Below are 26052 nucleotides of genomic sequence, written 5' to 3' on the forward strand. Positions count from 1 at the left end.
GGCAAATATCCTATCAAAATTTCAAGCAGTTTATTTTTGGGCGGGAGGCTGCACCCATGCCATATCGAAGTTCCCAGATTAGGGGTCGAATTGGAGCCTCAGCTGCCTGCCTACATCACAGCCACACTGGATCCTTAACCCGCTGAGCAAGGCCAGGGATGGAACCTCTATCTTCATGGATACTAATCTGGTTTGTAAGCCACTGAGCCACAGTGGGAACTCCCCTTAAGCAGTGTTTTGGCCAAACAGTACATTAATCCAAGAGTGGTTTATTTGCTCTTTGGCCCTTTCATTTCTGACACACTTGTGGAAAATGTTGACATCAGTTAAACTAGTGAACGTTTTATAAATGCTCTTGGGAAAGGGAAACCTCTTTTTGTGACATTGAGAGTATGTTCTCTATTTCGGAAGTGACAAGAATCCCTCTGCTGCAATGGGTGGTGGGTGTGGCGCCACAGGCTACAGGGCAGGGGGTACCAGCAGGTTCCCAGCTCTGGGGGCGAGCAAGCACCCCACGTGGCAAGGACCAGACATTCTTGGGGATAGGTTGCGGCTATCTCCAGAAGCCTTTCCAGCTCTCAGAGATGGTTATGGGCTAGTTGCCTGGTTGGGTGTAGTTGCCAGGGACGCATCCCTGCCCCGTCCCCTTAGCCATGTTTGCTTGCCAGGCTGTTCAGGGCACGTGCTTTTTTCATCTCATGCTCCTCTGCATCTGGGCACAGAAACCTATATTCTCCAGCACGTGGGTTCCTCTCTCAACCGTCTCAAAAGGATTTTGGAACAAAGAGTAACGCAGTCACTAGGACCAGGCTGAAGTCCCACTGTTGTCAATTCTTGAGGCACCACTTTTGTTTTGATAAAACAGGCTGTTACTGACATTCCATAAATTTTCAGTCACCTGTCCCACTCTAGGAGACAGTTTCCTGACCACGTCCCTGGGCCCGTCACTGACCCTGTCCAGTCACCCACCCACTGCTCCAGGGCTCATGTTCCTAAAATGTGGCCCTGCTTCTCAAAGGTCTAGTGTAAAGGGTGGGAAGACAGGCCTGCAGACAGGACAGCAAGGGCGCTGGAAACACCTGCCAGGCCCCATGGGTCGGGGGTCTCCCTGTGACCTCTGGTCTTGAAGTTAGCAGAGCCCCTGGCTTCCTTGTCAAAACTGCTTCTACAAAATGGAGTGTACTTGCCAAGCTCACCGTCCTGGGTCAGGGCCTCTCACTGAGGCCCCTGGTGGGCAGAGACCCTACCAAACCCTTAGCCCAGGGTACACACAAAACTGGGGAAAAGAGCTTTCTGCTGGAAATTTCAGTGAGTCTGCTGCTGCACATGCCTGCGGTTTTCTTTAAAACATTCACAATTAGTGCTTTGAAAAAAGTAAAATAAAATTTTATTTTGTAGTTACTTCCAAAGTTGACAGAGATGGATCAGACATCCCAATTAGTTTCACTGATTGCAGAAAATGTTCATAACCACTTCATAGAAATTATAGTTTTTCCTAAATTAACAAATCTGGACAGACACATCGTATCTAAGCATTTTAACCCATAAGCCTAAGAGAGTAACAGCCAGAGGCCAACGAAGATTAAACCGTCAGCTGGACCTCTCAGTGCGACTACCTGGCCCCTCCTGTGAGACCTACGGTTGCTGTCACCTGCTGGGGTGCTCCTGTGTGTCGGAACAGGCCTGGTGACACAGGTGAGTTTCACATCCAAAAGCATCAGGGTGTGGAACTATGGAGTGAGAAGTTGGTTTTCAAAGAACCCAGACGAGGAAAATCTTTATTTGACAAATACTTCAGTGACAAAAGAATTTTAAGAAGTGAAAACATATGAAGCAAAATAAGTTAAGAACGGAAGCACTGGTGCCCTCCTCTTCCTGCCTGGCGGAGGACCTGCAAAGGGGCCAGAGGGCCAGGACTCTTGGCGTCTGCCAGCCTCGTCCAGTCCCTCAAACCGGCCTCCCTAAGCCCCACAGCCTCATGCTGGTAGGCGAGAGCCAGGCAGAAACACTCTGAGTGTTTCCCTTTTCCGCCCTGGCCAGGAGCTTGCCAGCTTGCCCCCTCAGTGGCCACTCCCGCCTGCCGAGGCCTCACCCTAGAGGGAAGACCCGGAGAAGCCTGTGTTCCCGAGGCCAGGCAGGGGCTGTGGAGAAGAGCAGGGCCTGGGGGCCGCCCTCAGGAGCGGGAGATCTTGTCAGGAGGCATGAACCCTGTGTCCCCGAGGGCCCTGAGCGCCACGCGGCCATCTGGCCGGACCACCAGGTGGGTGATGCTGCCGTTGTTGAGGGAAAGACGGAGCCAGCCTTCTGGGGGGAACTGCAGCGCCCTGGGGAAGAAGGAACATGCTAGAAATGGGGCCTCAGAGCCGACCTTCCTGGGACTGGGACCAGCACCTGCCGGTCCCTCGGGTCTAAGCAGGGGTTTCTCAGAAGGAGCTGTGGGGGGATGCCAGTCAGTCAAACACGGGGTGAGGTGAGGGCCCAGCCCCCCCTGGAGGGATCAGCCCAGCAGCAGGCTTGCAGAGGACTCGGGAATACACTGGTTTCCTACAAGTGCATGCAATTTAATTCATTTTCCTGGTGTCACCAAAAGGGGGCTGCCACGAGCTGCAGCAGGTTCCCTCCTGACCTGTTCTCCCCCAGGAATGGGCAGAGCTAGAGCAACTCACCACCTCTGTACCATTTTCATGCTCTTAAAAAAAGTTTTTTTTTTTTTTTTGTCTTTTTAGGGCCAAACCCACGGCATATGGAAGTTCCCAGGCTAGGGTTGAATCAGAGCTGCAGCTGCCAGCCCACACCACAGCCACAGCAACACCAGGTCCAAGGCATGTCTTAAAAACTTTATATAGCACTGGGAACTATATCTAATCACTTATGATGGAGCATGATAATGTGAGAAGAAAGAATGTATATATGACTGGGTCACCTTGATATACAGTAGAAATTTGACAGAACACTGTAAACCAGCTATAACGGAAAAAAATAAAAATCATTAAAAAAACCCAAAAAACCTTTTTAGACATAGTATTGGCTGAAAAGCGCAGTTATGGCCTTGACCTCTGTGTGAGTCGCCAAACATCCTCTGTCCCCCAGCCCATTGGGGTGGACAAGCAGCAGGGCTAACACTCTGGGAGGAGTTTAGCCCACTAAAAGGAGTCACTACCTTCACGCTGCTTCCTAACCTCAAGGTCACCCTCCTAAGTTGCGAGCAGAGTACCCTCACAGGCCCTACTGCTGGCGCTCTAGTTCCCAGCAGCCATATTTTTTGTTTGTTTGTTTTTGTCTTTTTTAGGTCTCACCTGTAGCATATGGAAGGTCCCAGGCTAGGGGTCGAATCAGAGCTGCAGCCACCAGCCTACGCCACAGCCACAGCCACACCAGATCCAAGCCACATCTGTGATCTACACCACAGCTCATGGCAACGCTGGATCCTTAACCCACTGAGTAAGGCCAGGGATCAAACCCATGTCCTCATGGATACTAGTTGGGCTCATTACTGCTAAGCCACAATGGGAACTCCCCAGCAGCCCTGTTTTCAGCACAGGCACCATTCTTCCAAGTCCCAGCCATTTCTGGCCTGTCTTCAGCACTGGTGGCGCCATCTAGTGATGTAGGTGTCACCCAGGCCTGCCTCAAGCTGACCCTTCCTCCCAGCCGCCAGGCTTCTCCCCAGGGCCATGAGTGTGACACCTGAGGGCAAATGGCCCCAAGTGAGAAGGGCGACCCCCACAGCTACCACCAAACACTTTGCAGCGGGTCCAGGGGGAGGCAGGGTTCCAGTTACTCCAAATCTTGCACTAAGTAGGATTTGGGCAAATACAGAAGCACTCAGCTGGCCCTCCATGTGCAGGGCTCTCTGTGACTTGGGGCTGTGGCTCAGGGCGGGGGTCACTTATGAGGGCCCTGGAACTCTCTGTGGTGCCAGGAAGTAAGAAAGTGATCAGGGCCAAGGACACAGGAGCCCCTGGAGAGCTTACACCATCCAACACTGGAGCAGCCAAATGACTAATGTGGTCAGATTACAAACAACCCAGCCTGAAACAAACCCATGAGCCGACGATTGCAAATAATTCCAATTAATAAAGGGAGGGAGTTCCCTGGCGGTGCAGTGGGTTGTCAATTCTGTGGCTCAGGTTCGATCCCTGGCCTGGGAACTTCAACATGCTGCAGATGTGGCCAAAAATAAATATATAGAGAAAAACACAAAACCACTAGGTAAAAACTACCCAACAACTGTAGTGGCAGCACCTAGTGACAGGTGCTAAAGCCCATGGGAGTTAAATCTGGGGTGTCAGCGTTGCCTCCTAAAAAGCGCAACCTCGGAGTTCTCGTCGTGGCGCAGTGGTTAACGAATCCAACTAGGAACCATGAGGTTGCAGGTTTGATTCCTGGCCTTGCTCAGTGGGTTAAGGATCCTGCGTTGCTGTGGCTCTGGCACAGGCTCCGATTGGACCCCTAGCCTGGGAATCTCCATATGCCACGGAAGCAGCCCTAGAAAAGGCAAAAAGAAAAAAATAAAAATTAAAATAAAATAAAAGTGCAACCTCATGGTGCAAGGACCCAGAACACGGCGCCTGAGCTGAGCGGCCCCATCAGCACCGCTGGGAAAGTGGCCCACCAGGGCACATCAGTCTGGTCTGTTCCCACCAAAAACACTTGGTCCTGAGAAAAGCAAATTGAAGGCCGTTCTACCAGACAACCAACTCAGCCTGTGGAGAGCATTGGGGTACAAGGAGGGAAAACGGGCTGCGTGACCCCAGGACCCTCACCGGCACACGATGTAACGGATGACATTGGCGTGGCAGATGAAGATCTCATAACTGTCCTCCTGCTGCTTGGCATCAGCCCGGTGGATGTAGTTCCGGAAGGCAGCCTCGATCCTCGCGCCATCTTCGTAATACTGCTGGGGGCAGAGAGAGGACTTGTGCGGATGGAGGCCTCGCGGGCATCAGGAAAGGAGGGCCCCGAGTCTGGGCACAGCAGAGGGGCTGCCTGCCCCGGGGAGTTCTTACCACAGCCTCTGGCTTCCAGTGAGACACTGGGGGATCGGGCTCGATGGGGGCGCCCTCCCTGAGCAGGTCTGTGCTGACCCTGCAGACGCCTGTGGAGAGGCACAGGGCTCAGTGGCACCAGGAGAAGCTGCCTGCCCTCCCCACTGCCAGGCACCTGAGAGCGCCTGGCACTCACCTGGCAGGTGTTTGCTGATGATGTCAGTGGTTTCTATGGCGCGGGTCATGGAGGAATGGACGATTTTATTAAATTTCAACCCCAAGCTTGCAAGACGGAGACCAGTTAGCTCAGCCTGCTCACGACCTGGAGGGTGAAATACACCAAGGATCACATGTTACTGGGGCCACTCTTTGTCTGCCTCACAAATACTTCAGTCCCACTGGGGGTGGGGGCAAGACAGGCAGCCCCTCCCATGGCTCAGGCCTAACTAGGGGACCAAGCTTTCAACAGGTAAAAGCAAGGAAACAGAGCAGCCACCTTCAGCTCCACACAGGAAAAACGTTAAAAACAGTGACCACAACAATAAATAAAAAATAAGCAGGGAGTTCCCCTCATGGCTCCGCAATAATGAATCCAAATAGTATCCATGAAGACACACGTTTGATCCCTGGCCTTGCTCACTGGATTAAGGGGTCCGGCGTCGCCATGAGCTGTGGCATAGGCCGCAGATGCAGCCCGGATCCTGTGCTGCTCTGTGGCGTAGACTGGCAGCTGCAGCTCCGACTTGACTCCTAGCCTGGGAACTTCCATATGCAACTAGTGGGGGCTGAAAAAGCAAAAAATTAAATAAAATTGATGACGTTTTCAGAGCCTGCCTTGTGTCAGTTCTGCCTGCTAATTACTGGTGATGACAACGCCCACATCTGGGCAAGAGCCCCTGACACAGGTCCAAAGAGGCCCAGCCACTTACCCAGGGGTGTCAGCGTGCGGTCCTTCTCCAGGGAGGCGTCCACATGGTACTGGGAGTGCCTGATGAGGAAGATGTGCCTAGTGGCCTTGGCTTTGTAGTGGTCCAGCCTGGACGCCAGCTCTTCTTCTCCGGGTTCAAGGTTCCTCTTCCGCAGATTGACCAGGGACAGAGGTTCTCGCCTAATGTTGAAATAGGAGAGACAGTCTTTCTGACAGAGGGGTTTCCCATCTTGAGAAAGCACAGAAGCAAAGGCCTCCGTACTCCACCCCTGCCCTGAGCACATGCCACACATCCCAGAACTCAGCACCAGGCCTTCTCTGGGCCACTGGAGCAAACAGAACAATCAAAGCCCCTGTGCCACTCACATCCTTGGGAGGAGACTGACAGTCACAGCAAGGCAACCAGTGACACGGAGAGGACAGAAGCAAGTAACAGGAAGAAGTGGCTGTGGGAGGGCAGGCAGGAAATGCCCACAGGTCGGCCCAGCAAATGGGGACACTGTGCCCAATAGAAGCCACTGATCACGTGGCTACTATAAGTCAAAATAATGGGGAAAAAATGGATAAAATAAATCTCCATTTCTCCAATCACACTAAGCACATTTTCAATACTTGGTAGCACGTGCGGTGGTGGTTATCACATTGGACAGTGAGGAAAAAACTGTTCCACTTATCGCAGGAAATGCCGAGGAGCTGATCACGGGCTGGGAGGGACAGCAGCAGCAAAGATGCTCAAAATGCCAAAGTCTGGCGCAGACAGGCACTCTGGTTGCTCCCGGCTGGGCTGGCAAAAGAATCCCTCAGCTGAGGCAGAGTGGTGGAAGGATAAGTTTTGAGGGGAGTAGTGAATTCAAGGCTTCTGCATGGGCCACTGTGCCAGCATGGTACGGCATAACTGCCAGGCACATGGGTAGGCATGTGGGAGCCTGTGGTAGAGCCAGAGAAGACATCTGGAATCTACAGGCACAGACCCAGGAAGCCTCATTCCTCAGAAGAGGCTGGAGACTTCACTGGATAAGGCTCTGGAACTTTCCAGAATGTACACCCCCCCACACCCCCAATCTAGACTTAGTAACCAAATACAGTACATCAACCTCAAACAAAGCTGGAGTCTGGCTCTACCTCAGATAAGTCCTTTAAGCTCAGAGTGAACGTTTCCTTAAAAAGGCCCAAGAAATTCAGAAGACTATACTGATGTTTAAAAAAGAGAATATAGGAGTTCCCTAGTGGTTCAGGGGGTTAAGGATCTGGCATTGTCATGGCTGTGGCTTTAGTTACCACTGTGGTTCAGGTTTGATCTCTGGCCAGGAACTTCCACATGCTGCAGGTGCAGCAAAGAAAAACATATAAGTAAAATAAAATAAATAAGAGAATACTACCCCAGTATATAACCATGAGAAAAAGAGACAAATCCCATGTTGCAGGTGTGGCCATAAAAAGGGAAAAAAAAAAAAAAAATCCCAATTGAGGGACATTCTACAAAATTCCTAACCAGAGCTCCTCAAAATTGTCCAGGTCACCAAAATAAGGGAAGTCTGAGAAACTGTCAAAACCAAAAGGAGTCAGGGCTGCCTGTCAGGTGGGATCCTGGAAGAGATAATGGACGATATGTAAAAACTGAGGAATCTCAAGAAAGTATGGACATCAGTTAATGATAACATGTAACTGGATCTCTGGTTGTGACAAATATTCTATATTGGGTGTGGAGTATACAGGAACTCTATTACCTTTCCAAGTTTTCTCCAAATGTAAAACTAAAATAGGTTTTTCTTAAAAATTAAAAAAAAAAATACCTACGAAGTTCCTGATATGACTAACAATAAATATTAGTTCTGCACCCCACACTCAGAGTCAACTGTCATGTCAAGTAGTAAAGAACTAGGACTATGTAAACCAACCCACAACAGCTACTCCCAGACTCCAGAGCAGCGCTGTCCAATAGAAAAAGAACACTGGTAACGTATATAATTTTAAATTCCCAAGTATCCCCATTTACAAAGTAGGAAGAAACGGGAAATTTCAATAACTCACTTTATTTACTCCAATGTATCAAAATACTATCGTTTCAACCCAGTACTTTAAAATCTGCACTGCTTTGTTTTTTAATTCTAATTAACACTGAGTAAACCTAAATATTGTTTCCTGGTCACAGGTGCCACATTTCAAGTGCTCAATAAGAACAGGTGACAGCGAGCGGCCAGGCAGGGGCCCGAGACCCCGGGAAGCTCAGGTTCCTATTCAAGATGGCTGCTAGTCCTTATCCTTCTATATCTTCCCAGCAGATTCCCTTCCTTTTAAGGACCCACATCCACCTCCTTCTCAGCTGGACTGAAAACAGGGAATCATTATCTAATCTGAGGATTCCCAAGTTGAGAGAGAGGAAATAAGGAAGAGAGCCCTAAGGAAGCCCAAGCCCTCGGTCTAGGACGGCAAATAGCCACTTCGGGCTTCCCCGTGTACTGGGCACTGTCCCCGGCATCACTGTGCTAGTTCCTCAGAACGACCCTCCGGTAGACGAGAGTGCTGAGGCTCAGAAGTGGGGCCGGGCGGGACGCATGAGGAAACTGGGGCTCAGAAAAAGTCGGGGGCGGCCCACATCCACAGGCAGCCTTGCAGCCAGAACCGAAAGAGAAACCCGCACGCAAGCCGGCCTCGCCCGCCCTGCCTGCCCCTCTACCGACCCCATCGGCCGAATGTAGCCGCCAGGGCCCAGGAGGGCTCCCGCCGGCGGCCGTCTGGGGCTGTCAGGACTCCACCCGCGGACCCCGCACCTGTCCCAGTTGGGGTCCCAGACGCCGGGCCCGGGGCGCGCGGCCCCCGCCCACGCCGGCGGCTCGACCACGCGCGGCTCCGCGTCCCCGCCCGCGCGGGGCTTCCCCACCGCCACTGCGGAGAAAAGGACCGCAGCCGAGCCCCCAGCCAGGCCGCAGGCCGCTAGCTGCAGCGCCTGCCGGAACGCCATGCCGGCCAGACCCGCGCCAACCCCGCGCAGGCGCTCACGGGCGCGGACGGCACCCCGTGAGGGACACGCTTCGTCAGGCGTGCGCTTCCGGCCGGAGGGTTGCGCGGGGGTCGCCGGGAACGCCCAACCGGGCAGCGGACGACTTCCGGCATCCAAGGTGCAACCCCCGCGGTGGGCGGTGATCCTCTAATGCTCCTCTCGGTCTGGTGCTGCAGGCCCCGGGTGCCTGCCGTTGCCGACTTCCGGTGGCGAGGGTGGCGGGTGTTCACGCGGTGTTCCAGTGGAGCCGCCTTCGGGGGTGGTACCGACTGGAGCTGGCGCGCCGTGGGGTCTGGGCGAGGGGTCAGCTCTGCAAAGAGCCCGGAGGGAACCCGTGCCCTACAGATAATTGGGGTTCTAGTGTAAGTGAACTGGGGATCTCCTACAGGTTGCTTTGGGTTTGGGGGGGCTTGTTTTTCTAGGGCATACGGAGTTTCCCAGACTTGGGGTAAAATCGGAGCTGTAGCCACCCGCGTTACACCACAGCCACAGCAACGCAAGATCCAAGCCGCGTCTGCAATCTACACCACAGCTTGTGGCAAGGCGGGATCCTTAACCCCCTGAGCGAGGCCAGGGATCAAACCCTCGTCCTCATGGATTCTAGTCCTGTTCGTTAACTGCTCAGCCACGACAGGAACTCCCGGTTGCTTTGTTTTTAAGTAGTAAAATAACACGTAACATAAAACTTAGCATCTTAACCTTTTTTTTTTTTTTTTTTTTAACTTTTTAGGGCCGCACCTGTGGCATATGGAAGTTCCCAGGCTAGAGGTCCAACCGGAGCTGTAGCTGCTGGTCTACGCCACAGCCACAGCGACACGGGATCTGATCCCTGTCCTACACCACAGCTCACCGCATTGCCAGATCCTGAACCCCATGGAGGCCAGAGATCTAACCCACATCCTCATGGATCTTAGTAGGATTCCTTAACCGCTAAGCCAGGATGGGAACTCCATCTTAACCATTTTTAGGGACACAGCTCAGTGGCATTAAGCACTTTGTCTTTGTCGTGCCATCTCCAGAACTTTTTCATCTTCTCAAACACTTAACTCCCCACTCTCCTCTGCCAGCCCTTAGCACCCACTACCCTACATTTTATGACTTTGCTCCAGGAATCTTCAGAGAAGTTGAGTCAGGAGTACTGTTGTGGTTCAGTGGGTTACAAACCCAATTAGTATCTATGAGGATGCTGTTTCCATCCCAGGCCTTGCTCAGTGGATTAAGGATCCGGCGTTGATGGAGTTCCCTTCACGGCGTAGTGGTTAACGAATCCAACTAGCAACCATGAGGTTGCGGGTTCGATCCCTAGCCTTGTTCAGTGGGTTAAGGATCTGGAGTTTCCGTGAGTTGTGGTGTAGGTCACAGTCTCGGCTTGGATCTGGTGTGGCTGTGACTGTGGTGTACGCTGGCGGCTACAGCTCTGATTCAACCCCGAGCCTGGGAACTTCCATATGCCACAGGTGCGGCCCTAAAAAGAAACAAAAAATCACTCTGTGTTAGAGTTCCCATTGTGGCACAGCAGTAACAAGCCTGACTAGTATCCATGAGGACTCAGGTTGATTCCTGGCCTCGCTCAGTGGGTTAAGGATCTGGCATTGCCGCAAGCTGTGATGTTGGTCACAGATGAGGCTTGGATCCCATGTGGCTGTGGTGTAGGCTGGCAGTGACAGCTTTGATTGGACCCTTAGCCTGGGAACTTCTATATGCCACAGGTGTGGCCCTAAAAAGACAATGACAACAACAAAATCATTCTGGGTTTTGGAGAACAAATGTATTCCACATAAATACCCAGATGTCTGCTTAAACATAGTATCTTCAACCCATGCGTTTGTCTCCTTCCAAAAGGTCACTTACAAAACTGACAGTAAAAAGTTTTAGAAAGAAAAAATTCATAAGAATGTATTTGTGTCCACAGAAGCAATAAAGCAGAGAGATCAGCTAATAAAATTTTGGAAGCTGGATATCAGATCATTATTGACTTGAAAAGATGGAATATCAGTTTCCTTCACTGTGGGAAGCCAAGAAGCAAGCCCCATTAGTTCAGTGAGTCTGGAAGAGTCTGGTGAGTTACAGGTACCAGCCCACCTCTGAGAACAGGACAGTGGGTGGGGCTACCGACTGAAAATGTGTAAGAAGTTGCCCCTTTCCATCCCCTCCATCACCAGGGTATTCAGGTGAGCCCCTCACTTCCCTCATGGCAGAAGACTAGGAGACTTTCATCCCAGAGGATCTGAACCAAAAGGACTCTGGAGTTGAGAACAACACACAGCTGAGACTGGGATGCAGTAATATGAGACTGATGTGCTACCTACTGCACTAACTAGGCACCTGGGATGTAGTAATAAAGATGAAATTCTAGGAGTTCCTGTCGTGGCTCAGTGGTTAACGAATCCGACTAGGAACCATGAGGTTGCGGGTTTGATCCCTGGCCTCACTCAGTGGGTTAAGGATCTGGTATTGCCGTGAGCTGTGGTGTAGGTCGCAGACTCGGCTTGGATCCCACGTGGCTGTGGCTGTGGCTGTGGCTGGCAGCTACAGCTCCAATTAGACCCCTAGCCTGGGAACCTCCATATGCTGCAGGAGTGGCCCTAGCAAAGACAAAAAGAAAAAAAAAAATGAAATTCTATGAAGTTCATGTGCTAATAATAGGACCCTAACCTCTTTTCTCCAGTTAGCCACAAGAGTGCTGGCCACTGTGTTCATACAGTGCTCCCCTACAGCCACCATCCTTCCCCCCACCCTCCGAAAGAAATGAAAAGCTTCTCTGGGCAAACTGACCAGCCCTGAAGAAAAGACCTGAGTCATTGAGAACAGGTGATTCCTAGCAAAGCTGGGTCCCTGCCTGGTCAAGGTCCACAGAGAGGGTTCTATTTGACAAGTGCAGCCAGTGCACCCTAAGCTCCCAAAGTGCCTAAGTGGCTTTGAATCTTTCGTCCTTCCTTCCTTCCTTCTCTCTCTCTTTCTCTCTTCCTTTCTTTTTTGCTGCACCCATGGCATGTGGACATTCCAGGGATTGAACCCATGCCACAGCAGTAACAACGCTGGATCCTTAACCTGCTGAGACACCAGGGAACTCCAACTTTGACTCATTAACAACGATGCACAACCAAGGGTCAACAGGCATTTAAGGAAATCCTGATGGGGAAGACCAGGATCAAAACAAACAAAACAGGAGTTCCCATTGTGGCTCAGTGATAATGAATCTGACTAGTATCCATGAGGATGCAGGTTCAATCCCAAGCCTCGATCAGTGGGTTAAGGATCCAGTGTTGCCATGAGCTGTGGTGTAAGTCACAGACACTGTTTGGATCTGGCATTGTTGTGGCTGTGGTGTAGGCTGGCAACTGCAGCTCCAATTCGACTCCTAGCCTGGGAACTTCCATATGCAGCCCTAAAAAGGAAAAAAAAACAAAGAAACAAAGATCAACAGGCATTTCAGGAAATCCTGATGGGGAAGACAAGGATCAAAACAGACAAAACAAAACAAGACAAAAACCCTGAAAAAATAGAAACAGCACATGAGACAGGAGAAAAATTTCAAAAAATATAATTAAGATCCAAAGGGCTATTGGATCCATGAAATAAGGAGGGAACACTATCAGGAAGGAATGTTCTGAGAGTGAAAAATCCAGGAGGGTGGGTTAATGTAAATGAGCAATAGGAGGTCAGAGGAAGGTCTAGAGGGGTCTAGAAAGTCGTGGTGCCAGGGGGCTAATCAGGAATACAGTGAAATATTTTACCACAATACTTCAAACATTTTAAAAAATCTGAGGGCAGCCCTCTGATCACTCATTTCTTCCAAAGCAACAGTAATTATTCTGAGAAATGAAAATCACTACTGAAAAAGCTACGTTAGAGTTTATTGTGATCCTAATTTAATCCAAGGTGACAGGTCAAATGGTCTCTATTTTAAGTTTTGAGGTCAAAACCACCTGAGGACAGCTACTGCCTTTTTAAAACCCAAGATTCTGATATTAAGATATTCAGCTATTTCTCCATCCATCATTTGAGGGCATCTTAAATACATGATCTAGCCTGCTCTCTCACTCCAAGCAGGTGAGCGTCCCCCGCCCACTTCTTCTGTGTGTCTGACACTCTCTCCAGGACATCTTCACTTCCCCAGAGAGGCCAGGTAGGCATACCAGAACAGAGCCACCACGTTGGCAAAAAGCACCCGGAACTGCCAGAGAGAACACAGACAGACCGAAGTAAAAACGTGGCCCTATGGATTTTCCTCGTGGTGCGGCAGGTTAAGGATCAGGCACTGTCACTGCAGATGCTCAAGTGGCTGCTATGGCACGGGTTTGATCCTGGCCTGGGAACTTCTGCATGCCTCAGGCACAGCCAAAAAAAGAAAAAAAAGAGTCCTTCATTTTTTTCTTTCTTTTTTTTTTTTTTTTTTTTGCTTTTTAGAGTCACACGCACAGCATATGGAGGTCCCCAGCCTAGGGGTCGAATTGGAGCTGTATCTGCTGGTCTAAGCCAATGCCACAGCCATAGCAATGCAGGATCCAAGCCTCATCTGCGATCTACACAACAGCTCATAGCAACACTGGATCCTTAACCCACTGATCGAGGGCAGGGGATTGAACCCTCATCCTCATGGATACTAGTCAGATTTGCTTCCACTGTACTACAATGAGAACTCCAAAAGCAGTCCTTTGGAGTTCCTGATGTGGCTCAGTGGTGACAAACCCACTAGTATCCATGAGGACTCGGGTTCGATCCCTGGCCTCACTCAGCAGTGTAGGTCACAGATGGGGCTCAGAACTGTCATTGCCATGGCTTTGGCATAGGCTGGCAACTAAGGCTCCAATTCTCGACCCCTAGCCTGGAAACTTGCATATGCCTCAGCTGTAGCCCTAAATTAAAAATATATATATAGCCCTGGGCACACTCACCAGGCCCCAGCCCCCCAAGGATAGAGCTCATCTATTGGTCAGTCCATCCACCCACTGCTGGATTTGCTGCACCTTCAATTTGTACAAAGTTCTGTGCTAGACCCCAGCAGCGGGGGGTGATGTTTCTGAGATGGTAAGGAAAACACTCCTTCACTGAGCCTTTTAGCTTCTGGTTCAGCCTCTCTTACCCCAGGACCAGTCACCATGCTGGTGGCTTTACCCAGCTCCTTCCTGACAACTCCATGACCTGCTCTTCACTCTAACTCATCCTGTTCCCCTGCCCTGCTTGGACCATCAGAGAGATGTACTCCCACTTGAAATCACCTTTAGCCAGTGACAGTGTCTCCCTCACACATAAGCTCCATGAAGGTGGCAGTCGGGTCTATCCCATTAATCACGGTAGCCCCAGGGTCTAGAGCAGCAGGTGCTCAGTAAATATTTGCTGAATAAACTCCCTGCCCCTAAGTACCTGCCTGCAACCGCCGTTCATTTATTTATTCATTTGTTTGTTTGGTTATTTATTTATTTATTTATTTGCTTTTTAGAGCCGAACTCATGGCATGTGGAGGTTCCCAGGCCAGGGGTTGAACTGAATCAGAGCTACAGCTGCCAGTCTACACCATAGCAACGCAGGATCCGAGCCACGTCTGTGACCCACACCACGGCTCATGGCAACGCTGGATCCTTATCCCACAGAGCGAGGCCAGGGATAGAACCCGCAACCTCATGGTTACTAGTCAGATTCGTTTCCACTGTGCAACGACAGGAACTCCTGCAACCACCTTTTAGAAAACTCTCTGAAAAAATAATAAAATTTTTAAAAAAGAAAAGTTCTCTCATGGTGCAGCAGGTTAAGGATCCGGTGTTGTCACTTCAGTGGCTTGGGTCACTGCCGTAGTTAAGGTTCTGTTGGATCCCCGGCACAGAAACTTTTTTTTTCTTCTTTTTTCTTTTTTAGGTCTGCACTCGAGGTATATGTAAGTTCCCAGGCCAGGGGCTGGCCTACACCACAGGAATCTGAGTCACATCTGCAACCTACCCCACAGCTCACGGCAACACTGGATCCTTAATTCACTGAACAAGGCCAGGGATCAAACCTGCATCCTCATGGATACTAGTCAGGTTTGCTTCCTATGCGCCACAAGGGAAACTCTGGGAAGGTCATTTTTAAAGCCAATGGAGGAGTTTCTGTCGTGGCTCAGTGGTTTAACGAATCCGACTAGGAACCATGAGGTTGCGGTTTCGATCCCTGGCCTTGCTCAGTGGGTTAAGGATCACAGCGTTTGCTGTGAGCTGTGGTGTAGTTCGCAGACCCAGCTCAGATCTGGCATGCTGTGGCTGTGGCCAGCGCCAGCAGCTCCGATTGGACCTCTAGCCTGGGAACCTCCATTTGCCGCGGGTGCGGCCTTACAAGAAAAAAAAAAAAAAAAAAAAAAAAAAAAAAAAGGACAAAAAAACCCGCAGTGTGGCCTGGAGGACTGATTCCCAGCTCCGCCCCCACGGCTCAGAGCCCGCCCACCGCCCTCTGGGCGAGTTCCAGTTTCGGAGCCAGCCCCGCCCAGCCCAGCACAGGTGTGGCTCTGGCTCCGCAGCTGAGGAACCTCCCGCCTCCCGCTGAACTAACATCCTTCTGGCGGGCCCACGGAATTCCATCCCCAGAAAGCCGAGCGCTGCCGGGACCCCGCTTGGGAGGCAGCTCTCTGTCGCTTTGCCTCCCCGAATCCAGAATGTTAACAACTCCGGGCAGCGAGAAAAGCCTCAGAAGGATCGTAGAACTTAGGCTGGCCCCATGCCTCCAGAAAAAGAAGTCCCCCTCTGGCTCCGCGCGGTACCAGGCTGTCCTCACCTGCAAAGGGACGTAGTTGACATTGATAAACTGCACTGGGGTCCAGACTCGCCAGTTCATCTGCAGCGCAGGCCAGAATCCTCTCTTCATCTTGGCAACGAAGGCGGCAAAGTCTTTCCCCTGGAAAGGGGGGAAACGCAGAACGTGAGCAAAAACGGGCCCCCCAGAGCCTAACACAATGATTTCTTTAAAACTGCAGGGATTTTTTCTCTTTGTATGTACACAGCACACACGGGTACTTAACTGGCGGTGCAGCTATATGGAGCTAAACAACCAGCAGGAAAATCAGAGCAGCTCGGAGGCGATCACTGTGCTGCAATGTTGGCCCACGAGCTGATAGTATAATTTGCACAACTCACCTGGCACCAGAGCCGCTGCTGCTTATGACTGAGCTGTCAGTTCTTTCCAAAATAATCTCCATTAGGCAAAAACCACCCAGCAACTGATTTTTATTTTTTCCATTATAGTTGGTTTATAGTGTTCTGTCAATTTTCTATTGTACAGCAAAGTGACCCAGTCACACACACACACACATATATACATTCTTTTTCTCCCATTATCCTCCATCATATTCCATCACAAATGACGAGATATAGTTCCTTGTGCTTATAACATGAATTTTTAAACTTTATTTTTTCCTTTTTAGGGCCACACCTGTGGCATAAGGAAGTTCCCAGGCTAGGGGTCGAATTGAGCAGCAGCTGCTGGCCTATGCCACAGTCACAGCAATGTTGGGTCTGAGCTGCATCTGTGACCTACACCACAGCTTGTGGCAATGCTGGATCCTTAACCCACTGAGTGAGGCAAGGTATGGAACCCACATCCTCATAGATACTAATATCAGATTCTCAACCCACTCGGCCACAACAGGAACTCCAAAATTTTAAACTTTATGCAAACGTTTTAACTTTATATGAAGTTAGAAGACAAACACCTAGCCATCTGAAGCAACACAGAGGGACCTAGAAATTATCATACTAAGTGAAGTAAGTCGGACAGAGAAAGACAAATATCATTTGATATCACTTATATGTGGAAGCTTAAAAAATGGTATAAATGAATTTATTTACTTATTTACATTTTTTATGGCCACACCTGCAGCATATGGAAGTTCCCAGGCTAGGGGTCAAATAGAGTTACAGCTGCCAGCCACAACCACAGACACATCAATGCCAAACCCAAGCCGAGTTTGCAACTTACACCACAGTTCATGGCAACACCGGATCCCCCATCCACTGAGCGAGGCCAGGGATCAAACCTGCATCCTCATGGCTACTAGTCAGATTCGTTTCTGCTGCACCACAATGGGTACTCCCAAATGAACTTACTTACAAAACAGAAACAGACTCACAGATTTTGAAAAGAAACTGATGGTTGGTTACCAAAGGGGAAAGGTGGGGGGAGGGATAAATTAGGAGTTTGGGATTAACACATACATACTACTGTATATCAAATAGATAATTAACAAGGACCTACTATATAGCACAGGGAACTCTATTCAAGATTTTGTAATAACCTATATGGGAAAAGAATATGAAGAAGAATGGATATATGTATATGTGTAACTGAATCACTGTGCTTTACACCTGAAGCTAACACAACTATACTTCAATAAAAAATAAAATTTAAATTAAAAATTGCAAAAATATCTGCAGCTTGTATTCGGCAAAGGATTGATATCCTTAATATATGCAAACATACAAATCCATTAAGAAAAAAAGCAAACACTCTAATGGAAAAGAGGCAAAGTTCGAGTTCAAGTTGTGGCTTAGTGGGTTAGGAACCCGACTTAATATCCATGAGGAGGTGGGTTTGATCCCTGACCTCACTCAATGGGTTAAGGATCCAGCATTGCCATGGCTGGTGTGTGTAGGCCAGCAGCTCTGATTTGACTCCTAGTCTAGGAACTTCCATATGCTATGGGTGGGGCCCTAAAAAGATTAAAAAAAAAAAAAAAGAGAAAAAAAGCAAAGTTCATGGAAGAAATACAGCTAAGCATATAAAAAGGTGTGCAACCTCATAAACAAAGATCCATACATCTGTCTGATTGCAAACTATTTAAAAGAAAAAAAAAATCACAATTGTCAAGAGTGTGGGGAAACCAACTTCACACAGAGGAATAAATCATAAGGATTAAGAGCTCTCTGGAGCCACAAAACCTGTCTCTATCCTGACTCAGGGACTCACATGTTACAGGAACTCAGGCCAGTTGTTTATCCTGTAAATGACTGAAGGCTTCAGCTTCTTCACCTGTCAAGTGCTCAATAAATATCAGCTGCACCTCTATAGGGAGGAGAGACAAGGACAGTGTCCTTGGACATTAATTCTAGGCATTAGCCAAAAGGGACAGGCAGAGATGGTGGAACGATCTGCAGTTTGTAACATGACATCTGCGATTACAAAACAGTAGACGCAGAGGCATCTGTGGTGTGCAGTTGTACAGTGTAGTCCCACTTGTGTCACTGATGTGGTGGGTACTTTACGCACTTTGGTAACATTTGACGTATACATAGAGGGTTTATGATTTTCAATGAGAATATATTCCCTCTCTATTTGGAAGGGAAAAAGGGAAGAAACTGCTGTGGTACCCTCACTTTTGATATAGGGACCCTTTACTTTCTCCCACCTCTGATTTCCTAAGGACTTCCCAATTCTTTCTTTCTATCTTTTTTTTTTTAGGGCAGCATTTGTGGCATATGGAGGTTCCCAGGCTAGGGGTGGAATTAGAGATATAACCGCCGGCCTATACCACAACCACAGCAACGCAGGATCTGAGCTATGTCCAAGACCTACACCACAGCTCACGGCAACACCGGATCCTTAACCCACTGAGCAATGCCAGGGATTGAACCTGAGTCCTCATGGATACTAATCAGGTTCACTAACCACTGAGCCACAATGGGAACTCCCAAATATTTTTCTTTTTTTCTTTTTTTGGTCTTTTTAGGGCTACATGAGCACCATATGGAAATTCCCAGGTTAGTTATCAAATCGGAGCTGCAGCTACCAGCTTATACCACAGCCATGCCAGATTTGAGCTGCATCTACACTGTAATTCATGGCAATGTCAGATCCTTAATCCACTAAGCAAGGCCAGGGATCAAACCCACATCCTCATCACCTAGTTGGGTTCTCAGCCCACTGAGCCACAACGGGACTTATGTGCAACCACAGTGAAGCTGAAGCATCTTTGCTGTCACTCCCTCCGCCAACCAGGGTCACTTTAGACCTCAAGGGGTCTTCTTCTTAGTAACAAGAACTTGGGAGTTCCCGTCGTGGCTGAATGGTTACCAAACCTGACTAGCATCCATGAGGATACGGGTTCGTCCCTTGCCTCACTTAGTGGGTTGAGGATCCAGCATTGCCGTGAGCTGTGGTGTAGGTTGCAGACTCAGCTCGGATCCTGCGCTGCTGTGGCTGTGGCGTAGGCCGGCAGCTATAGCTCCTATTCAACCCCTAGCCTGGGAACCTCCATATGCCGCAAGTGCAGCCCTAAAAGACAAAAAGGTAAAAAAAAAAAAAAAAGAAAAAACAAAACAAAAAAACCTTGAGATGTGCTTTCAAAATAAACCTCAGGTGAGACACATTAACCTGCTGTGACTGGTTGAAACAAATTACTTTCAGGACAAAACATGACTCATCTAGGGTACACAAAGGACGGAGATGAGACGATGTGGGTGCCAGTTAGTGGGAGTGAGGTTGGGCATATTAGAACAGACATTCCTGGTAATTCCAAGTGAACACACCTCAAGTGTTCTGTTGCGACGTTAAGTCTATGCTGGTGGGGTTCCTGTTGTGGCTCAGCAGTAAATGAATCCCACTAGTATCCATGAAGATTTGGGTTCCATCTCTGGCCTCCAATGGGTCAAGGATATGGCATTTCTGTGAGCTGTGGTGTAGGTTGCAGTCTCAGCTGAAATCCGGTGTTGCTGTGGCTGCGGTGTAAGTTGACAGCTACAGCTCTGATTCGACCCCTAGCCTGGGAACTTCCATATGCTACAAGTGTGGCCCTAAAAAAAAGTCTGTGCTGGTAAGTTAACCTCTTCAGAGCACTTTTGATGTCCAGACCCTGAGTTAGCACAGGCTTTTCTGCAACATCCTTAGGGAGCTTAAACTTCTGGTACCCTGGATCTCTCTGGCAGTCTGGTGAAGTCCACGGACCCACTTCTCAGAATCATGTTTTGTGAAGTATAAAACATGTAGGACTGGAGTTCCCATTGTGGCTCAGTGGGTTAAGAATCTGACTAGTATCCATGAGGATGTGGGTTCAACCCCTGGCCTCACTCAGTGGGTTAAAGATCTAATGTTGCTGCAAGCTGCAGCACAGATCATGGATGCAGCTCAGATCTGGCATTGCTGTGGCTGTGGTGTAGACCAGCAGCTACAGCTCCAGTTGACCCCCAGCCTGGGAACTTCCATATGCCTTGGGTGTGGCCCTAAAAAAATAAAATATGTAGGGCTACAAAAAATCCAATTATACTGAAGTACAGCTATCAAAATATTCAGAAAACAATTTTATGATAGACTGGTACATGTGTTTTTTTTTTTTAGGGCTGCACCCGTGGCATATGGAAGTTCCCAGGCTAGAGGTTGAATTGGAGCTATAACTGCCGGCCTACACTGCAGCCACAGCAACACCATGGGATCCAAGCTGCATCTGTGACCTATACCACAGCTCAGGGCAATATCGGATCCTCAACACACTGAGCCACAACAGGAACACCCTGTGCTTTTTTTTTTGGCTGCCCCCTTGCCATGTGGAAATTCCAAGGCCAGGGACTGAACCTGCACCACACAGCAGTGACAATGCTGAATCCTTAACTTGCTGAGCTACCAGGGAACTCGTGCATGTGTTTCTTTATTAACATACTCAGTGATGGGACCTGGCTGCAGGTATAAGGAATGATGGAGAACACCCACTACCCGGGATTGCTACCACAAGCCAACAGGCGCTACTGACCCAACTGAGGCTTGCTTCCAAAGTTCACAAAGGAAAATGTGAATTTTCAACCTGAGTGTAGTGAGGAGTTCACAGACTCTCTGAAGTCCAAGCACAGGTGCCAGGTTAAGAATCCCCATGCCCCGAGGAAGAGCTGTCAATGCCTGGGTGCTACTGCAGACACCAACCTCCAGGAAGTTCATGATGAGGAAGAACAACAACAGGAAGGCGGGTGCGAAGAGGAGCCGGTCCAGGAGGAGCCTCTGGACGCTGGCCCAGGGGGCCTCAGGAGGGATCCAGTGCTCCAGGAAGAGATAGAAGAAGTGACTCAGCGGCCCTGTGAAGAAGAACCTGAGGCCGGCAGAGGGGGTGAGCGGGACACACCCTTCCTGGGTCCAGCTTCACCTCCCAACCCCGGATCCTGCACCCTGCCTCCCTGAAGTCCCTCAGCCCTGACTGCACAGGTTTGTGAGGTCCTTCTTGAAAATATGCTATGAATTTACTTCCAGCTTTTTTTTTTTTTTTTTTGCCTCTGACAGGCCAGGCTTATTCCTGCCTCAGATCCCCTGCTTGTCACATGGCTGCTTCCTTCCCAACACCACTGGCTTCGAGCGCTCCTCCCAGATGGTCCTGAATAACGAATCTACTACTGTCCCAGCCACTCTATATTCCAGGCCCTGTTTCATTTTCTTCAGCGCATTTAGCACTGAATGTCATGAACTCATTTGTTTAGAGTGCCTTCTCTTCACCCCTAGAGGGTAAATGCCATGAAACAGGGTCTGTCTGCTCACTGCTGTGTCTGCAGTACCTAGAACAGGGCCTGGCTCAGAGAAGGTGCTAGGTAGTAAGCAAATAAATGGATGCTTTGCCTGGTGTTTGAGCTTTTCAGCAAATCCTCTGGGATCGCTAACAGGGCTGACACCTGATGCGCTGGCTTGTCTGTATTGCTACTATTCATTCTAAAGTGCACAGAGTACTCAGGAGAGGCCTGAACCCAGCCACCAGGTCTAACAGGATGACAGACCTGAGGCTTCAGAAGATCCAGGATCAAAAGATGGGCAGGGGCTCTGGGTGCTTCCAGGTAGACACCAAAAGTCCTTAAACAAGCAGTTCTCACTTGACTGTCCCCTTTCCCTGCCCTTTCACCTTTCATAGAATGTTAAGTGGTCCAGAGCAGGGCTTTTCAGGTAGAAGAAAATGTAAATCTTGGGGATGGAAGCTGAATGGACAAGTTCTTCCAGGCGATTCTGATACCTTCTCCCCTCTTGGGGTTGAGGGGGGTTAGGACTTTATTTACGTATTTTCTTTTTTAGCTGCCCACTGGCATATGGAGTTCCTGGGCCAGGGATCAGATCCACGCTATAGATGCAACCTATGCCACAGCTGAAGTGATGCTGGATCCTTAACCCACTGTGCCAGGGCTGGTATCTAACTCAGCGATCCCAAGATGCCACTAATACTGTTGTGCCACAGCGGGAACTCCAGATTTTTTTTTTCTTTTTTTGGTCTTTTTGTCTTTTTAGGGCACTTGCGGCATATAGAGGTTCCCAGGCTAGGGTCTAATTGGAGCTGTAGCTGCTGGCCTATGCTGAAGCCACAGCAACGCCAGACCTACAGCACAGCTCACGGCAATGCTGGATTCTTGACCTGCTGAGCCAGGCCAGGGATCAAACCCGCAACCTCATGGTTCCCAGTCGGATTTGTTTCCGCTGCGCCACTATGGGAACTCCTAGAACTTTAAATACATTGTGGAAAAGCTGTGATGACTCAAGTTAGCATGCTTACAGATATAAAAATATTACTTGCGAATTCTGAATTAAAAAAAAAACAACACTTTTATTGCCAAAGACTTCAGAATATCCATCACTGCAAACACTACTGTTGCCAGAGAACTCAGAGTGGATTTAACTGGTAAAACTGCTGAATTTCTGTGCTTTTGCAATTCAAAAAGTGGTTCAGAAATGACAATTTTCAGGATCCCTAAGTATTTCTTTTCTGTATGTTTATGCTACAAAAATAGCAACACAAACTAACTGGCTGTATTTGGGTCTGGATTCCTCTTTCAGGATCTGCGGGTCTTGAAGTATGATTTTAGGTTCAGGCCATCCGCTCTCAGGTGTCTCAGCCAAATTAAAACGGCCACCCCCACCCACCTGTGTAATTCAAACTAAAAACCAGGGGGAGGGAGTGGGATGGTCTGGGAGTTTGGGGATAGTAGATGCAAACTACTGCATTTGGAATGGATAAGTAATGAGATCCTGCTGTATAGCACAGGAAACTATATCTTGAGATGTAACATGATAGAGGATAATATGACTGGGCCACTTTGCTGGACAGCAGAAATTGACAGACCATTATAAATTAACTATAATAGAAAAAATAAAAATCTTAAAAATAAAAACCAAATGAAACCATAAGTGAAGTTAACCTTATCCACCACTCTGATATTTTCCCCATAATGACATCAATGCTTCTGCAAAATTATTTTTCCAAATTAGACTATGCCAGGTCTTGACCTGAGCTTTGTGGCACTGAGCCTGCTCTTGAGTAAACCAGCCCCTTTGGGGAACTCACCCATAAATGGCATATCTGAGAGGCCCATTGACATCTAGCTTTTGAGAACAGCTTTCTTTTTTCTGCTTCTTCTCAATCATCTGGGCCAGGAAGTTCCCAAGTGCTGACAAAATGCCACTGTGGACAGAGAGGTATTCAGAAAACAGAAATGACCTACAGGAGGCATCTGATGTTCCTGCATGAAATTAGCATGGCAGGTCTACGAACGTGCTTGGGACGGGTAGACATGAACCTTTATTAGAGCAGCCAAAATATAAGTTCTCCATCTCAAAAGCTGGAGATGATAGAACTTAATACACATGCACACACACACACACAAGCACAGTAAGATTTCCAATTGGTAGGTTGTACTGATGTCATATCCTGCTTGTGATATTATTCTATAATTTTGCAAGAAGCTACTGTGTGGTTATAAAAGGGCAACAGGAGGGATCCTTATTTATTTATTCGATTTTTTCTGCTTGTAAGGGCCAAACCCATATCCTATGTAAATTCCCAGGCTAGGGATCAAATTGGAGTTGCAGCTACCAGCCTACACCATAGCCATAGCAAGAATCTGAGCTGCGTCTTTGACATACACCACAGTTCACGGCAACACTGGATCCTTAACCCAAGGAGCGAGGCCAGGGATCGAAACCGAATCCTCATGGATACTAGTCATATTTGTTTCTGCTGTGCCACGATGGGAACTCCCAGGAGGGATCCTTATGATGAAACTATTTTTGCATTTTGACTACAGTGGTGGATACACACACCTGTACATGTGTTAAAATTGCATGTAACTAAACATACACACAACCACACACTCATGGATGAGTACAAGAAAAGCTGAGGAAGTCTGAATAGGATCTAGGGATTGTATCCACATCAGTGTCCTGATTGTGATACTGTACTATAGTTTGACAAAATGTTGCCAGTGGGGGAAACTGGGAAAAGCAAAAGGGATCTCCCTGAGTTATTTCTTACAACTGCATGTGAATCTACACTTATCACAATAAAATTTTCAAAAAAAAGGTGGAGACAGGCCTAGGTGCTCAAAGGCTTGGTCTACGGCTGCCTTCTGAGAAGATCTCCAATCTATAAAATGTGAAATTCTTAGTAGGGGCAATAAGGACCCTCTTGACCTGATCCTTGGCTACGTGTTCCTCAACCTCTCCTTTGCTCACTGTTCTTTTTCTCCAATGGCACAGACCTTCTTTCCAGGTCTCCATTATTAGCTTGCTCCTCCCTCAAGACCTTTGCATCTACTGTACCCTCTACCCTCTGCTTTCCTTCTTTGCATGGCCTGCTCCCTCCCTTCCTCAGGCATGTATGTATGTATGCATGTATGTACGTGTGTGTGTGTGTATGGGCCCACTCATAGCATGCAGAAGTTAGTTCCCGGCCCAGGGATTAAATCCCTTCCACAGCCGTGACTGGAGCCATAATAGGGACTATGCTAGGTCCTTAACCCACTGAGCCACCAGGGAACTCTGTCAGGCCTCTATTTCAAGCTTTGTGGGTTTTTTTGGGTTTTTTTTTTTTTGTCTTTTTAGGGCTGCACCCATGGCATAATGAGGTTCCCAGGCTAGAGTTCAAATCGGAGCTGTAACTGCTAGCCTATACCACAGCCACAGCAACACTGGATCCAAAACACATATGCAACCTACACCACAGCTCAAGGCAATGCCAAATCCTTAACCCACTGAGCGAGGCTAGGGATCAAACCTGCATCATGGATGCTAGTCAGATTCGTTCCAGCTGAGTCACGACAGGAACTCCCCAAGCCTCTATTTAGATGTCTCCTCTTCATATAAAACTCCCCTGACCACTTTATCTGTTACATATTTTTCTGCTTTTTGTCTAGTTCTTTCTTCCAACACAAGCTCTGTCAGGGTAGGGCCCTCACCTACTTATCTTAATCGCTGCTCACATTTACCGAAGCCTGAATTAGTAAAAGGGGACACGCTTGTAAAATTGATAAATTAAAAGTAATTAAGGGGAAAATGCCTCATAAAAAAATTAATACTCCAAAGAACAGGGCCGAGCTAGCCAGCAGCACTGGGGGCGCTTTGTCAGCTTTCTCTCAAAGCGAGAGAAAAAGCAGCTGGAGAAAACAAGACTTAACACCTACCACCCGTGTAGCCTTCCCACGCCTTTCCCAAAGGCATGTACCTCAACGCCATTCTAATCCTCAGAACAAATGAGTACTAACCAGCCGCAAGGCAGCAGCAGATGGCAGGTGACAGACCTCTCTCCCAGCCCCATTCACCTCGGACGGGCGTTACACCCAGAGCAGAGGGGCTGAGCTCGTGCGCTCCTTTACTCTGGTCCCTGGGTCCATATTTTTAGGAACCGAACGCACTAGACCGCACGTGCTCAACTTTCCGGTGAATTTAAGATCTCTGGAGGGTTGTTTCGACGCAGGGGATTTTGCCTTTCACACTCAGGCCCCCGCGTAGAATACATCTATGGGGCTGGGTCACCGAGTCGTTCGAGCTCCAGGTCGCCCCCCGCCCGCGCCCGTTCCCTCCGCGCCGACCTGGTGGCCGCCTTGGTGAGCACCGGGTAGAGCCGCAGAAGGCGCAGGTACTGGGCGAGCGCCCGCCGCGGGAGCGCCCCGAGCCCGGCTTCGGTCCGCAGTTTCGACGCTGCCGGGGCCATAGTCTTTCCTGAGCCGCGCCCGCCAGGGGCACCGACCCCACTGTGGGCTACCTGAGTGCGGGGTAAAGGGCGCCGGGCGCCGGGCGGGGAGGGCCGGACATTTCCCGCCCCGCCGCGGGCCGCAGGGCCGCCGGGGACAGACCCTAGGGTGAGCGACACGCGCCTCCGCGGACTTTTTCCGGAGTCCCTAACCAGCCACCACCCCCTAGGGCGCCAGCTGCGATTGGCGCTCGGT

At 49.2% G+C, this 26052-nt stretch overlaps 2 protein-coding genes and 1 long non-coding RNA gene across 8 annotated transcripts; 1 reads left to right on the top strand and 2 right to left on the bottom strand.

Moving 5' to 3' along the window:
- Window positions 1–1361: 1361 nt before the first annotated feature.
- On the bottom strand, window positions 1362–8900 carry PGAM5 (PGAM family member 5, mitochondrial serine/threonine protein phosphatase). Of its 4 annotated transcripts, none has more exons than XR_014825812.1 (6): window positions 8688–8900; window positions 5918–6096; window positions 5185–5310; window positions 5010–5098; window positions 4479–4897; window positions 1362–3320 (listed from the first exon to the last, which is right to left on the bottom strand). XR_014825812.1 is itself a non-coding variant. In XM_021073941.2 (6 exons), exons 1-6 carry the CDS (start codon window positions 8876–8878, stop codon window positions 2174–2176), a joined length of 867 nt encoding a protein of 288 aa, XP_020929600.1. In that variant the 5' UTR covers window positions 8879–8900; the 3' UTR covers window positions 1362–2173. The 4 variants fall into 4 exon arrangements, 2 of the variants coding, with proteins under 2 accessions (XP_020929600.1, XP_020929599.1); XM_021073941.2 differs by having other exon boundaries at window positions 1362–2324; window positions 4767–4897; XM_021073940.2 differs by having other exon boundaries at window positions 1362–2324; window positions 4767–4900.
- A 16-nt stretch (window positions 8901–8916) lies between these two features.
- PXMP2 (peroxisomal membrane protein 2) lies at window positions 8917–26017 on the bottom strand. Of its 3 annotated transcripts, XR_014825813.1 has the most exons (6): window positions 25696–26017; window positions 23175–23291; window positions 20789–20951; window positions 15662–15781; window positions 12216–13094; window positions 10664–11955 (listed from the first exon to the last, which is right to left on the bottom strand). XR_014825813.1 is itself a non-coding variant. In XM_084993429.1 (5 exons), the coding sequence occupies exons 1-5, from the start codon at window positions 25815–25817 to the stop codon at window positions 9065–9067; spliced, it is 714 nt and encodes a 237-aa protein (XP_084849555.1). In that variant the 5' UTR covers window positions 25818–26017; the 3' UTR covers window positions 8917–9064. The 3 variants fall into 3 exon arrangements, 2 of the variants coding, with proteins under 2 accessions (XP_084849555.1, XP_020929601.1); XM_084993429.1 differs by lacking the exons at window positions 10664–11955; window positions 12216–13094 and adding an exon at window positions 8917–9256; XM_021073942.2 differs by having other exon boundaries at window positions 10664–13094.
- Window positions 9152–10875, top strand: LOC146396520 (uncharacterized). Its single transcript, XR_014825814.1, has 2 exons — window positions 9152–9279; window positions 10830–10875. It is a non-coding gene; the product is annotated as an uncharacterized LOC146396520 (long non-coding RNA).
- Window positions 26018–26052: the final 35 nt, after the last annotated feature.

This window comes from Sus scrofa, chromosome 14 (genome assembly GCF_054392235.1).
Source record: "Sus scrofa isolate SSC_HxYL_T2T_F1_AM1 chromosome 14, Sscrofa_HxYL_maternal_Yorkshire_Landrace_v2.0, whole genome shotgun sequence".
In the NCBI taxonomy this organism is placed as follows: Eukaryota; Metazoa; Chordata; class Mammalia; order Artiodactyla; family Suidae; genus Sus; species Sus scrofa.